This window comes from Typopeltis vanoorti, chromosome 14 (genome assembly GCF_054136105.1).
Source record: "Typopeltis vanoorti isolate ZY-2024b chromosome 14, IOZ_Tvanoo_1.0, whole genome shotgun sequence".
NCBI lineage: Eukaryota > Metazoa > Arthropoda > Arachnida > Uropygi > Thelyphonidae > Typopeltis > Typopeltis vanoorti.
The window spans coordinates 107,121,965-107,137,917 of record NC_143562.1 but is presented as its reverse complement, the minus strand read 5'-3'; the positions used below and the strand labels follow the sequence as shown (position 1 = coordinate 107,137,917).

At 35.5% G+C, this 15,953-nt stretch overlaps 1 protein-coding gene across 1 annotated transcript in view; it reads left to right on the top strand.

Moving 5' to 3' along the window:
- LOC150099824 (treslin-like) overlaps positions 1–15,953 on the top strand; it is a 290,982-nt gene that overhangs the window by 107,053 nt on the left and 167,976 nt on the right. Inside the window, exon 4 of the mRNA XM_090403686.1 lies at positions 1,095–1,311. Within this exon, the coding sequence (XP_090259812.1) occupies positions 1,095–1,311 (217 nt within the window). The remainder of the gene's footprint in view (positions 1–1,094; positions 1,312–15,953) is intronic.

Here is a 15,953-nt window from a genome sequence, read left to right as displayed (position 1 = left end):
ATAAACACTGACCAGCGAGGAAGAGTTTTAGTTTTGGGAAGTGACAGAAGTCAGAGGGAGCCAAATCTGGGGAATAGGATGGATATTCCAACAATCCATAGTGCAGATCCCTTAATTATCCCATTGCCGAAAGTTGATTTTTTCTTTCTGCAAACTGTTTTTTTTTTTTGTCTAGTCTGGTTAAAAGATCGGAATAATATTCCCTGGTTATTGTTTTCCCTTTTCAAGATAATTAGTAAACAAAATGCCTTTAGCATCCTAAAACACCGATGACATGACCTTTCCTGCTGATGGAACCGACTTCATCTTCTTTGGCGCTGAACAACTCTGCTTCTGTCCACTGTTTTGACTGCTGTTTAGATTCTGGTGTGTAATGGTGAATCCAAGTGTCATCCATACTAATAAATCGACACATGAAATCAGTGTTATTCTTGTTAAAACGCTCCAAGCACTGTTCAGAGATTTTCATGCAAGTGCATTTTTGATCTGCTGTGAGCAAGCACAGTACCCATCTTGCCAAAGCTTTTTCATTTGCAATTCTTCATGCAGAATATATCCTATACATTCTTTTGAAATGCCTATAGTCTCAGCAATTTTACTCACTTTGACTCGCCAGTCTTCCAGTAACATATTGTGCACTTAATCAATGATTTCTGGTGGTGGTATGCTTTTTGGATGTCCTTCACGTGGATCATCTTCAAGACTGGTACGGCCACGTTTAAACTTGGCAGCCCATTTGTTAATTGTCGAAAACAAAGGAGAAGAATGCCCATAAAATTTTATGAACTTCGAATGAATTCCTTTTGGCCTTAAACCTTTTACAGAAAATTTTATAACCACACGATACTCAATGTTATCCATTTCAAGGGATACAGACAACACTTTGGCTTCCAACAGCTGTATAAAACAAACTACTTGATAGAATGACTTGCACTTTCACATGGATGCTTATGACAGATGTACCAATGTAGAAAAAAAAAAAAAATGGTGATAGTGTTGCCATCTGTGGTCGAGGCCGAGAACTTTTCAGACCACCCTCGTATTTAGGAAATAAACATCTATAGTACAACTATTTTTATATTGATTTATTTCAGATAATATGCTGTCAGCTATTCAAAGGTAATAATGCATTGGGAATCATAACTCCTTACACAGCAACATCTGCATTGCTTACATTTAGAATACCTGATGGGAGGAAAATGAAGGAAGAAGTTCCTTTAATTACAAGAAGTTATATAAATAATATTGATAACTTTACTGAACGAAGTATTACTCAAAAAATAAAAAATAATAATAATACCTTAAATAATGGTAAGTTTTTATTTTAGTAGTGCTATCATGTTAAAACTGAATAAGCAGTTTTTGTTGCATTGTTATAATAGCAAAATCTGCCAATTATCTCAAAAGTTATTTTTATTCTAAATTCTTTAATACTTTTTACTTTATGGATTATATTTATTGATGCTACTTTGTCTTATTTTGGGTCATCATTAAATTTGTTGAATTAAAAGAAACATTCCCTGTGTTGTAAATTACAAATGCAAACTCGCTGTGTAATCATTTTAGTGTGATGCTATTTTAAGGCTCATCTGTTTGGAATTATGACTGAAGCATCTAATGCTATGAGGCCACTGTATTATTTTGGTTATTTGTGCATTCTTCAGCCAGTTTGTTTGTTTTGCAGAATGAAAAACTTGTTTGTGGAAGGAAAAAAACGTTATCACACCATATGTCAAGTTAACTGGTCTGTATTAAAAGTTTTTTAAAAGGTTCCTGGCATCTTAAACTATTTCGAACCCAGTTCTTTATAACTGAAGGACATTTCTAAAAAGACGATATCCCACAGCAGTTGTAATAGGTTGTATATTTTAATGGAACACAATAAACAATTCTCAATTTCATCACGGTTGCTCTTTAATAAGTTATTAATGTAATTATGCCTAAATTTGCAACTTTTGTAAAGAAGTATAAAGAAAAATATTTTCTAAAAAACATTAATGATCTTTCTAAGTTTTATTTAGAAATCATTGGCTTGTTTGAAATAATTATTTGATTATTACATCTATTTGTTAGTTGCTAATGGGTTTAAGCTAGGTAACTGGGCATATACCAACACGTCTTTAAGAATGTGTAGAGCTGACCATGGCTTTTGACCCGGTGCACAATCAAACTGCAGGATAATTAATACCAGTGGCCATAGATACATTAAATAAATATCCTTCCACTTATTGAATAATGAAAGTTAAGCATAGTGTGCATTGTTTAATTAAGGTAGTAAATGAATTAGAAATTTAGGTGTTGATTAGACCAGGTTTTTTATAACCTGGTCTAATCAACCTTGCTAACCACACCCTTACCCAACTTCCAGGGATGATATCCTGTTCTGTCCCCTCTAGCCAAGTGCTGAAACATTTCCTTGCATCAATTCTAAAAAAATCCTTTAAGTATCTTAAATGTTTCTATCATATGGGTGTTGAGGCTATCAGGTGAAAAGATGTGCTGTTAGAGAGCTCCTGAAAGATTTGATTTTTGTTGATTTCTTAAGTGTTTTTTTAAATTTAATTGTGTATTTTTAGTATATTATTGTAGTTTTTTAGTGTAACTATTGTACTATAGCATTTTATAACATAATTGCAGAAATATTATTATTTTTTCAATTCTTAAAAATGGTGCCGAAAACTCATCGTAACAAGGCAGTGTCTAAAGCTCAAGTTGTTGTTACTGAGGAGAGCATTTGTCCTAATGAACAGAAGTACTGCCGCAGTTGATGATGATAATTTATCTGAGGATAAGTTAACATTAGAAATATCTCAATTAAAAGAAATTATTAGAAAATCTACCAGAGAATTGGAAAAGGTAGAAAAATGTTTGACTAAACTTAGGATAAAAAAAGGATCTGAACAAGAACAGACAGGAAAGTATTGAAATTAGTCAAAATATTAATAACAACAAGGTAAGTCAGTTAAAATATAAGAAAGAAGAGGTGACTCAATTTTAAAATTAAAAATATGACAAACGTAATTGAAAACAAAAAAAAGAAAAGTAAATGAGATGGTAGTTCTGGTAGGTACAAATAATTTAAGTAGTGACAAATATAGTATGAGAGAAGATGTGAAAGGTCTGTTGGAAGAAGCGAGAAAGAAATGTGAGAGAGTAAAAATTGTAGGATTACTACCCAGATATGACAGTACTGAGTTAAGAAAGAGGGCGATGATAGCAAATGATTTCACGCACAGGCTGCATAGAAGATATGGATGCGAGTTTTTTTTTTTTTTTTTTTTTTTTTTTTTTTTTTTTTTTTTTTTTTGAATGTTGATGGTATTTTCTTCCATCTGTATAAGAAGGATATATAAGACTTGTATAAGAAGGATGGCCTGCACTTGAATTCATTTGGGATCAGAAGGCTGGAGAAATTACTTTGTATGAGACCTAATGCAGAGAGTCAGAGAAACAAGATAATCAAGGAAGGAATTGGAAAAATGTGTGTGAAAGTTCAGCTATGGTATGCAAACATGATAAAGATATGAATGTCTTTGAACATGGTTATGTATGTGGCAAAGGGGTGGAAAAATAGGCTTTAGGTTCGGACCTTTTAAGTATGTCTGGGGAGGTAAAAGAGAAAATTCTAGAACAAGACCAAATAGATTGCATATCTAGTTATAAGAATAGGTTAGGTGGTAATTTATTATGTCTATACATAAATGCCAGGAGCATTAGAAACAAAGGGGTTGTTTTCATTGCTTTATTGAATACGATGTGGCCTAAGATTGTTGGTATTAGTGAAACTTTGCTGTCATCAGAATTAGATATGGTAAGTGGGATTGAGTGTAATGGGCATACTATTTTCAGGAATGACAGAAGAGATAGGAGAGGAGGAGGTGTGCTACTAATGATATCAGATGACTTAAATCCAGTTAGGGTAGAAACACAAGAAAACAATGATGGTAACAATGTCCCATGTAGCAGTGAGTTTGAGTCTATCTGGTGTGAAGTGGAGGTTAACAGAATGAATTATGTGGTGGGATATTGCTACAGATCTCACGGCTCAGTTTCAGGGGACGAAGGAATGCATCTCCAATTTAGCCTTATGGGTGCCTTTAATTTTCCAAACATTGATTGGGTAGAAGAGAAATCTCATGATAAGAAAGAATAGGAATTTATCAAATTGTTGCGAGACAACTTTCTCAAGCAGCATGTGACAGAAGAAACTCAAGGTCAAAGAGTGTTGGATTTGCTCATAGTATCAGAAGGGGTCTCTCTCAAGAATATGGCTATTTTACCGCCTGTTGACAACAGTGATCATGCTCTACTTTCTTGGGAAGTATCTAATTGTATTGCTGTTCTGATTAAAACAGGTTACATGCTGAACTACAAAGCTGGAAATTATGATCAACTTAAGAGAATACTATCTTTGGTCTCATGGTATTAGATTTATTACTAGTGTCTTCGTATTAGTTTATTACTTTGGTCTCATGGTATTATTAATTTATTACTAGTGTTCGAAGAATAAATAGTTTGGAAGTGAATTGGATATCCAACCTTACTAAACAAGAAATTCACAAGAAGATTATGATGTGGATAGAATATCGTGAGAATAAGAGTGAGAGGAGTTATGAAATATATAAAGCTCATGCCAGAAAAGTAACGAGTATTGTTAGGAAAGCTAAATCGGAGTATGAAAAGAAATTGGCCATGCAAGCTAAAGACAATCCAAAAGAATTTTATCATTATGCTGCAAGTAAAAGAAAGAATGAATGCGAAAGAATAACTATTGAATGCAGATGATACTCAAGTGTCGGAAGATAATGAGATTGTTCAGTTAATGAGTGATCACTTTGCTAAGATATATCAGCATGGTACGTGTGTGTAACATGGAATTAGAGATTCAGGAAAATGAGGCTGAAGAGTTATTGCATAACCTGGATAAGAATTTGTCTATAGGGACAGATGAATATCAGCCCGTTTGCTAAAGGAATGTTCAGCCAAATTGGCTATGCCTTTCTCATGTTTGTATAACTTGAGTCTCAGCTCAGGAATGATACCACAGGAATGGAAGGAATGTATGATAGTTCCATTGTACAAAGGTGGTGCAAAAACTGATGTGTCTAACTACCGACCTATCAGTATCTCTGGTGTGGTGGTGAAGATTTTAGAGAGGTTGGTAAGAACTCAGTATACACAAATGAGTAGACAAACATGCTATAATCTGCAAGGAATAGCATAGGTTTACTAAACGATTATCATGTTTTAGCAGTTAGCTCATATTTTATAACAATTTTATGGCCGAGTTGTATAAAGAAAATGGATACACTATGATAATATTGGATTTTCCTAAGGCATTTGATGGGATACCACACGAAAGGCTGTTTCATAAACTGGAGAATATGGGATCAGAATATAAATTCTTGACTTGGATTCAGGGGATGATTGACAGACATCATCATCAAATTCCTGCCATGTAACCTCAAGGGCTGTACAGGATATGATAGTACTACATGAAAAATTTACATCATTATTAACTTCCTATCTACAATTTTCCTCCAAATTGTTCAGTTACTTGTCAAGACTCCAACATTATCAGATCTTATATTTCCATCATCTAAGGCACTTTGTACCATATCAATCCACCTATATCTTGGTCTTCCTCTGGGTCGTTTTCTTGCCAACCTGGCTAATCTTTCTTCGCCCATTCTGTTTAAGTCAAGTTCTTTACTAATATCCTCGTTTTTAATATGATATTGCCATTGATGCCATCTGTTCACGCCTATAATCTTTCTCAGGACTCTCATATCTGCGGTCTCTAGTCTTTGGTCAAGTGTTTTACTTCTGACCCAGCTCTCAGATCCATAAGTTAAAACTGGTTTGAACAATGTCTTGTATACAGCTAATTTAGTGTTCCGACTCATTTCTCTCTTATTCCATATGAATTTATTCAATTGACTTCCTACCATACCAACTTTGTTGATTATATTGTCTATTTCCATATTTAATTTACCATCTTCACTAAAAATTGGGCCTAAATAGCTGAAATGTTTTACTTGTTCAACAGGTTCTCCATTCACAACCATTCACAAGTTGACATTTTCAACGATTCTGCCTATTTTCATTGTCTTTGTCTTTTTATTGCTGACCTTCATACCATATCTATTGCAACAGTTATTCAATTTAGTCAGGGAATCTTGTAGCAGATTTATTTAGAAGTATAACATCGTCTGCATAAAGCAAAGAACTGACATTAACATCTCCAATTTTGATATCAGTTTTAATACCTTTACTTTACTTCATAATATGATCCATATAGATAATGAATAACAGAGTGGATAATGTACATCCTTGTCTCACTCCAGATTTAACATTAAACCATCTTCCTCTACTTCCTTCAATCCTAACTGCTGATTTAAAACTCAAATAAAGACTAAGTATTTCTTGATATAATGCCCCCATTGACACCATATAACTGTAACATATTGAATAGCTTCTCTCTTGGCACCTTGTCATATACCTTTTCCAGATCGACAAAACTTAAATACAGATCTTTGTTATATTCCCATGATTTCTGCGTTATTTGTCGTAAAGTGAAGATCTGATCCTGACAGTCTCTATTTGGCCTGAATCCAGCTTGTTCTTCACCAAGCTTTTCTTCCACAATTCTTCTCAACCGTTTCTCAAGTATACTAGCATAAATCTTGCCAGGAACACTCAGTAGGGAAATACCTCTGTAATTCTCACATTCAGTTTTATTTCCCTTTTTATGTATGGGTACTATAAGAGCTCAATTCCAATCAACTGGAATTCGTCTCTCTGTCCAAGCCTTCTGAACTACGCCGTACAGCCACTGTAAGACTCTTATACCTCCTTGCTTCAGCATTTCTGGTCGAATATCATCTACTCCTGCTGCCTTTCCACATTTCAAGACTGATGGCTTTTTCTACTTAAAGCGTGGATATGTATTCCTGACTGTATGCCTGTTGAGTGTTTTTTACCACTGTGCTATCACTGATTGTTTCATTTAGCAATATTTTGAAGTAATTACTCCATACTTCAAGGATATCTTTTTCTCCTGTTTTCATGTCACCTTTATCATCTCTAATTACAGCACTCTTTTCTCCATTTCTGAGCTTTTTCAATAACTTCCAGAATATTTTGCCACCTTCTTGATATTTATTTTCTATGTTCTTGCCAAAGTCCTCCCATGACTTTTGTTTAGCTAGTCTTACACAGTGTTTAGCTTTCTTACATTTCTTTCTGTATTTTCTAAGACCACAAGCTGATTTATTTGTCAGGAAATTTTGATATGTTTACTTCTTTTCCTTCACTGCCTCTTTAACTTCCTGTGTCCCCCATGGAGTTCTGATTTTTCTATCCTTGCAGACAACCTCACCACATGCCTCTGGCTGAATCAATCAGGATTTTCTTCAAGGCTTGCCACCGAATCTCCAAGGTTTAGTTCCTGTTCTCAAACTCTTTCATTTTTTCTTCAATAATCTGTGTATTTTAGTCTACAGTTCACATCTGAGAGCTGCTCAACTTTTATTCGCTTTAAAACTTTCTTACATGTTCTTTTCAATATGAAATTCAGTTTTATCCTGTTCGGGACTAAATGGTCATCATTTCCAATTTCAAATCCTCTGTACACTCTACTGTCCTGCACCAGGGAGAAAACATCACTATCGACAATAACATAGTCAATGAGACTTTTCTTATTCCTTGCCTCTTCTCTCCATGTGAATTTGTGCACATTTTTATGTTGGAACATGGTGTTAGTAATAACCAGTCCATGTCCTGAGCAGAAAACCAACAGGTATTTGCCATTATTATTAACTTTGCTCTTTTCTCCAAATTTTCCAAAAATATTTTTGTATGTCTGATGATCATTTCCTACTCTGCTATTTAGATCCCTAACAAGGACCAACATTTCCTTTTTCATCGTGTCAGTAGTTTTCTCTAGCGCAGTGGTTCTCAAACGTTTTGAAGTCGGGGCGCATTTAAAATCCTACAAATAATTGTAGGCGCACTATGTACAAATTTCTGAGAAATATGTTATAATAATTAAGTCAAATATTACAAAAAAAAATAATGATGTGATAAAAAAAAATAAAATGAAACATACCTTAAGTTTATTCATTCTTGTGTTTATGAGAAACATGAGCCTGATGTGTCCTAGCAATTGCTTCAATGTTTGGGCATATATTTGAAAGGCAAACTCTCATTTCCTTGTCAATACATTTAAGAGTGCCTCTCTTTTTACACTTAATTGTGGTGAGGGTAGAAAATCCTAATTCACATAAATATGATGTTGAAAATTCTATTAAAATGTTCAAAGCTTTTTTAGATATTGACACATATTCTTGTTTTATAGAAATCCAAAAGGCTTCAAGAGACAATTCCTTATGTTTAATCATCAATGCACGATCAGTGGATATAGCTGCCAGTTCTTCTTCTGTTAATGTTAATCCAAAACCACTTGAAGTTTCCATAAATGGGTTTCTAATCCAATCATATTGTTCAGTGTTATGTGATGGAAAATAAGAACTCAATTTTTCTTCTAAACTTGTTAAATGTTCAACTATTATTGGAAGTGTTTCATTTATGCAAGTGTTACTTACCAATGGAAACATTTCCAAATTACCTTCAACAGCTTTTCTTTTCCAAATCTGTAGTTTTCTCTGAAACACTTTCATTTTGTCAGTGGATATAAGAATATTTTCTTCTTTCCCTTGCATGCTAGTGTTCAAAATATTGAGCTACTGAAATATATTGGCCAAATACTGTAACCTGGCAATCCAAAATTCGCACCGAAGAAGGTTACAGAAATGTAATTGTTTCATCTCTTCAAAAAATGCAAGAAGTTCTTGTCGTAGCTCGTGTACACGGGTAAGTACTTTCCCCCTTGACAGCCACCTCACCTCAGTGTGTAAAAGCAGCCGTCTGTGTTGTGAATCCATATCGATATCTGAATCCATATAAAGCTTTTCGAATAAACGCGATTTGACAGGTCTTGTTTTAATCAAGTTTACCATCTGAACAATATAGCCATTTTCTAAAACTTGTCTTAATTTTTCTCCCAATGTTTTTTGCCATCAAGGCCTCCCTATGAAGAAAGCAGTGAGTTACAATAACATGCTCATTTTGTTTTTTTACAAAAGATGTAAGGCCCTTAACACAGCCTACTATGGAAGGGGCTCCATCTGTACAAATGCCTACACACGACTTCCATGTTAACTGCCATTTATCAAGATAGCTATTCAGAATGTTAAAAATCCTCACCTTTTGTAGACACACTTAATTCTTTGCAAAAAAGAAACTGATTTACTATTTGATCTTCATTAATAAAAGGGACAAATGCTAAGAGTTGTGCCTTATTGGTAATGTCTGTTGACTCATCAACTTGCAATGCAAAATTTAAATACTGAAATTTATTACTGCATACATTTTTCTCAATATCAGAAGACATTTCTATAATACACCTGTGAACTGTATCGTTGGACAGAGGAATCTTGCTTATTTTCATTGCTGCTTCATTTCCTAGCATTGTCATGACCATTTTTTTGCATGCAGGCAAAATAAGTGACTCACCTAAAGTATTATTATTATTATTGTTCCGGGAAACTCCAAGGAGTCGACAGACTCATCGAGGGAGGCCCTAACATCATGTCAAGAACAACTATTCAACATTCACACAGTATCTATCATACCTTGCCTTGAACTCATTCACGGTCGTAGCACCCACAACAGACTCTGGAAGCTTATTCCACTCATTTACCACTCTCCAAGTAAAGAACCTAGCTCTAACACCCTTGTCAACCACGCTCTTGCCCAGCTTCCATGCATGGCCCCTAGTCCTCCCACCACCAGTCATATTTTCAAAAATATCTTCTGGATCAATCTTATAAAAACCCTTCAGTAATTTGAATGTCTCAATCATATCACCCCTCCTTCGCCTATCGTCCAATTTCTGCAACCCACAAATCTTCAACCTATTCTCATAAGGTTCATTCCACAGACCTGCTATCATCTTGGTCACTCGTCTCTGGACCCTCTCCACTTCCTCCCCATCACGAAGAAACCCTGGTGCCCATAGCTGGGCACAGAAGTCCAGATGGGGTCTTATCAAGGCTCGATACAGAGGAACAACAACTTGTTCGTCTCTGCATGTTAAAGTATTTTTCAGAAGCCAAGTGATTTGGTGAGCTGTTTTAGTTACTTTTGCAATGTGCCCCCTAAACTTCAACTCCCTATCCACCAACACTCCCAAATCCCTGGCCTCATCAATCTCCTGGAGTATGATTCCACCAATGCGATATACTGCTGCTATTCTTTTCACCCCAAAGTGCATAACCTTACACTTTGCCACATTAAATTCACATCCATTTTTCCTAGCCCAGTCCTCCAAACTATCCAAAACATTTCTTTCAAAACAAATCTTTCATATTTTTTGATATCAGTTCTGAGACTTGATAAGAAGCGATTTGAGCTTTATCAGAAACAGTCATTATACTGTTAAAAGAATTTGCCGCTTTTGTTTGCTGTTCAGACAATCTCTTGAAAAAACTTACAGATTTATCTTGTAAATTATAGTTTTAAAATGTTTACTCAATTTACTAGGAAGCAATGATTAATTTGCCATTTTACATCCACTTACTAAACATAGCGGCAAAGGATGATCTTCACTTCCTGTCCAAGTGAAACTATTGCTTAAATAACTGTCATTATATTTGCGAGTAGGCTGCGATTTTGCTTTCTTACTTGCACTTAACTTTTGCTCACTTTCAGAATCTGATTCTTCAATATCACGCTTCTTTTTGAGAAATCTATTCATTTTATTTGGGTGTATTTATCTGAAAATAAGTAATATGCACATAACATCCACTTCCAAAACTTTTAAAATATACACAACAAGAATAAACCATATTCTTGTTCTCTTTGCAAGAAAAACCGCTGTTAATTAACATAATAATGATGTGTTGACAAAAAGAGTGGTATATCTGTAATGAAAAGGTATAATAGAGTAACTATATTTATTTTTATATCTGGACACATATTTCTCTGGAATACCACAGGGCACACCCAGAAATCTTCTAGGGCGCACCCTTTGAGAACCACTGCTCTAGAGCCTCAAAAAATTCTTCCACTTCTACCTTAGTTGTGCCTTCTGTGGGACTATTGGCATAAATAAGTCTCATTGTCCAGTTCCCCATTCTGATATTTGCCTATATCACTCTACTTGGTATTGCTTGCCATTCAAAAAAATTAGCCTCATTTTTTGTGTTCGGTACTACAGTTACACCTTCTTTTCCTTGATTGTCATTGCCTGAATATAACATTTTGTATTTATTGCTCAGAAAGGTCTCATCAGTTTTTGTCTTTTTTGCTTCAGCCACCCCTATTATATCGATCTGGTACTTATCTAATTCCTCAGTTAGCGCCATTTCTTTGCCATTCAGGCTTCTTATGTTGATAGTACCGATCTTCAATTCTGGTGATATTGAGTCGGGGTGTGTTTTAGGGTTTGTTCCAGTAGCCGACTTTTCGTTGTTCGCACTCGTTCCCTGACGAAAACAACAGGGGCCTTGTTTAACCAGGCAGTGCTCCAGCCGGCATGAAATTTTGTTATGTTGTACCATCATTTTGTATTTTGGTTTAAGCCAATAAGAATACAATTTGGTCAGCTAAATCCCAAATTGCCAGCCCATTCTCGTTTATTCAGTATCCAGGTAGATACCCAACAGGGTGCACCACAAGAAGGTGAGAATTGGACATTAGGTCAGAAGCCCTGGTCGTTTCTCTGCATTCCTTTAAAGGCTATGTACAACTTTGACGCTTAAGCCTGGTTGACAGACATATCAAAAAGTGATATACAGTGGGTGTGAATCTGTTAGATTTAAAGTGACCAGTGGTGTGCCTCATGGTTCAGTCTGTACATTAATGACATCAGGCAGGATCTAACATCAGATGTGCAATTGTTTGCTGATAATGCGAAGATAGGCAGGACAATTTGAATAGACTGGAAATTTGGGCAAATGAAAATGGCTGTCAATTTATTGCTAGTAAGCGTAAAGTTATGCACTTTGGCGTCATTAGAGTTTCAGTGGCATATTATATTATCCGGGTCATTCTACAAGAAGCTGAAGAGGCAAGTTCAATGGTTACATAGCAAAAGTTGCGAATACAACTCAGAGTATAATTGCAATGTTGAAGCAAACCTTGACATGTAAAGATAAGGAAGTCATTTTGCCTCTTTATAAGGCTTTGATAAGACTACACCTAGATTATTGCATGCAGATTTGGTCTCCCATGTTCTGGGGGGGGGGGGTAGAAGCTGTGGAAAAGGTTCAAAGAAGAGTTACAAAGATTATATCTTGATTATGGGATTTAGATTATGAGGAAAGATTGTGGGTATGTGGATTGAAGACTCTGGTTAACAGGAGAAAGATCAGTCATATGATAGAGGTCTATAAACTTTTGAATGGGTGTTACAGGATATCAGCTGTTGAAAATTTTCATTATGTGAAAGGTGAGGAGAGAACACGGTGCCATCCATGGAAGTTTTATTTATTTGTAGTCAAGAAAGGGGTAAGAGCTAGGTTTTTCTCCAAGAGAGCAGTGAGTAAGCAGAATGATTTGCCCCTAGGGATAGTGAGTTCATCTAGTGTGAATGAATTTAAGGAAAGGTATGATAGCTGGTTTGGGTGATTTATAGCCACCCTCGATGAGTTCTTGACTCCCTGGAGGTCTCAGATAATAATAATAGCGCCACTTTTTTTCCCTATCAACCAACTTTTGCAATCTACAAACCTTAATATATCCTCATAGGAAGCATTCCACAGACCACTCACCATCTTGGTCACTTGTCTCTAGATCCTCTTCACCACTTCCTCCTCCCCAAGAAACCCAGGTGACCAGACTCAAGCACGATAATCCAGATGTAGTCATATCAAGACTTTATAAAGAAGATTGATAACTCCCTTATGTCTGCTTGTTAATGTGTTCTTCAGTAACCAAGATCCTGTGAGCTACCATGTCTACTTCAGCAATATAGCAATATTCCCTCCAAACTTCAACTCTCTATCTACTACTATCCTCAAATCCCTGCTTTATTAATTTCCTGCAATACAGTTCCCTCAGTGTGGTACACAGATTGTAACTTTTAACCCCAAAATGCATAACTTAGCACTTTTCCCACATTAAATTGTCATCCATTATGTTTTGCCCATACTGTCAGCCTATTCAAATCATCCTGTAAGCTTTTTTTACATCACCTTGATTAACTATTACCCTCAAAAGACATATTTCGGTGATTACACCACATTTTTTATTATTCAGTTATACAATATACTGAAATAATAGTTCCCGACAAGTTTCGTAAATCGTAGGATTTACATCTTCAGGGGTAAATAGTATAACTTAAAGTTTAAACAAGAGAAATTAATAAATACAAATCATAACCGTCTGGCTATTGTATAACTGAATAATAAGAAATGTGGTGTAATCACCGAAATATGTCTTTTGAACCAATTAGCCACAGAAGTCTATGCCTGCAGTAACTATTACCCTACCGAACTTTGCATTTTGCCCTTCAAATTCTTTATCATTTATGTACAAATTAAACAGCAGTGGTCCAAGCACTGAGCTTTGTGGCAAACCACTAGTCACCTGCATTCTCCTCTATTTTGTTCCTCCATATACTACTTTTCAGTATCTGCCATCAGCCACCTTGTTATCCATGTCACCAGTTTCATTTCCATCCCCATTCACCGCACTTTGCCTAACATAGCTCCATGTGTTATCCTGTCAAATGCCGTTGCAAAATTCATCAGTATCATCATGTAGCCATTCCCCTTATCCATCTCAGCTATCACTGTATTATAAAAAGTTAGTAGATTACTAAGGCATGAAGAACAACCCCTTACAAAACCATGCTGCTCCTCATAGAGTATCATATGCTTATCCACTCATTCCTGAATTCTCTTTTTGACAAACTTTGCCAGTACTTTTAGCACCACTCCTGAGATACTGATTAGTCTATAATTTGCTACCATTGACTTAGATCATCCTTTATGCAAAGGAATTATTTTGCTGACTTCCACTGTCTTGGAACTTTGCCACAGGTGAGACTTAAATTAAACAGCTTAGTCAAAGGCATCGGTGGTTCTCTTGAACTTTCTTATAAATTGCTTGCTGATATCCCATCCAATCCCGCAGCTGTATTTGCATTCATGTTTTGCAATATCCTAAGTATCTCCAATTCAACCTCTGTTCTCACATCGGACCCTGTCACTTCTGCTATAACAGTATCTTCACTTGGATTCCTTGCTAAATTGTCACTCAGTAGCTCAACAATTTCATCTGCCTCTGTACCATCTGCATTCATTAAAGTTATTCTTCCATTGTCATTTTTCCTCCTGCTTGCCACATAACCAAAAATAAAAAAACCTCTAGGGTTTTCCTTTGCCTGCTCAGCTAACTTCTTGTAATCTGATTTTGACTTCCTTACCATGCTTGTACTGTTCACGAGTCAGCTGGTCTCCTTTCTCCTTATAGACCTTCCATATCTTTTTATTTATTATTATTATTTTTTATTTATTTTTTTTGCAGCTCTTGCTTAATAATATTACTCATCCATCTACTTCTTGATTTTTCCTCCTTACCTGGGGTATACAGTGTGATATTGCTTCCTCCAGATACCCCTGTGAACATCCTTCCCTTACAGATCTTTGTCATGGTACTGCTTCAAGCTGCCTCCTAAGTGCATCATACATAATCAGCTGCCTTGTATTTATACCTCTTCTTAATGGAATTTCCATGTTTTGTTACCTTCCAATGCTTCCAACTGGGAAAGTGTTCAAGACCACGTGAACACTTTCCCAGTTGGAAGCATTGTAGCCATCCTAGTTAAGGACAGGTCTGTTAATCCTATAACAAGATCCCATGCTCTCATACCCTGAGTCCCCTCTGTCGCTTTCTGCTTCTTATTATTATTTCTTCAGTAAGTGTACAAATTCCAATTCCTTCCTGCCATCTGATCTTTCCTCCTTCCAATCTATGCCACCAATCAAAATATGAAAACCAGCAACACAGCAAATTTATCTTGTGTATCAAAATATTAACTACTTACTGAAATGGACAAAAATTTTTCTTCCACACACTATATACGTAATATGATTGAAAGTAATGCTAAAAAGGAGTGGGGGCTAATAAAGATAGAGATGAAATAAATTAACGACTTAATTCGGTATGTTAGTCAAGTAAATAATTGTTTAATATCTGACTAGTTTCACTGACTAATATCTGTCAGCATTTTCAGGGATACACTGGTAAGCAATGGAAAGTAACAAAAACTAGGAAACTAACTGACAATTCTAGAAATTATATAAAGTTATCACTGTGCGTGATACAATACGTGTGTCACAAGTACAACGTTTTATTTATTGAAATATATATTGTAATTTTCATGAAAGTTCATTTCTTTTTGGTTAAATGATCTAATTAGAGTTTTCCATATATCTGGTAGGATTAGGCCTTGATTCTTATTTAAGTTACCTGTTGAATGGGCGACTGTAAAGAACACCAAAGAAATCATTATACTGATAACAGACAAGGGCAACATCACTGTCATCTTAAATACTAAGGAATATGAAGAAAAGATCAATAATCTATTATCGGACACATCTGTCTATGATGTTCTTAACACAGGTCCTACTCACAAAAACCATCTTGATACCAATGAACTATTACATGATATGACCAACTGGCCTGTGGACTTAATCAAAAAACTAAAATCTATGCATCCGTTAACTTCAAGACTATATGGTGTTCCCAAAATCCATAAAGAAGGTACACCACTATGTCCAATAGTAGATGGTATCCAATCCCCTACTTACAAACTATCAAAATATCTAGCCAAAATGTTACAACACATTGACAACACAGATTCTTATATCAAGAACTCACGA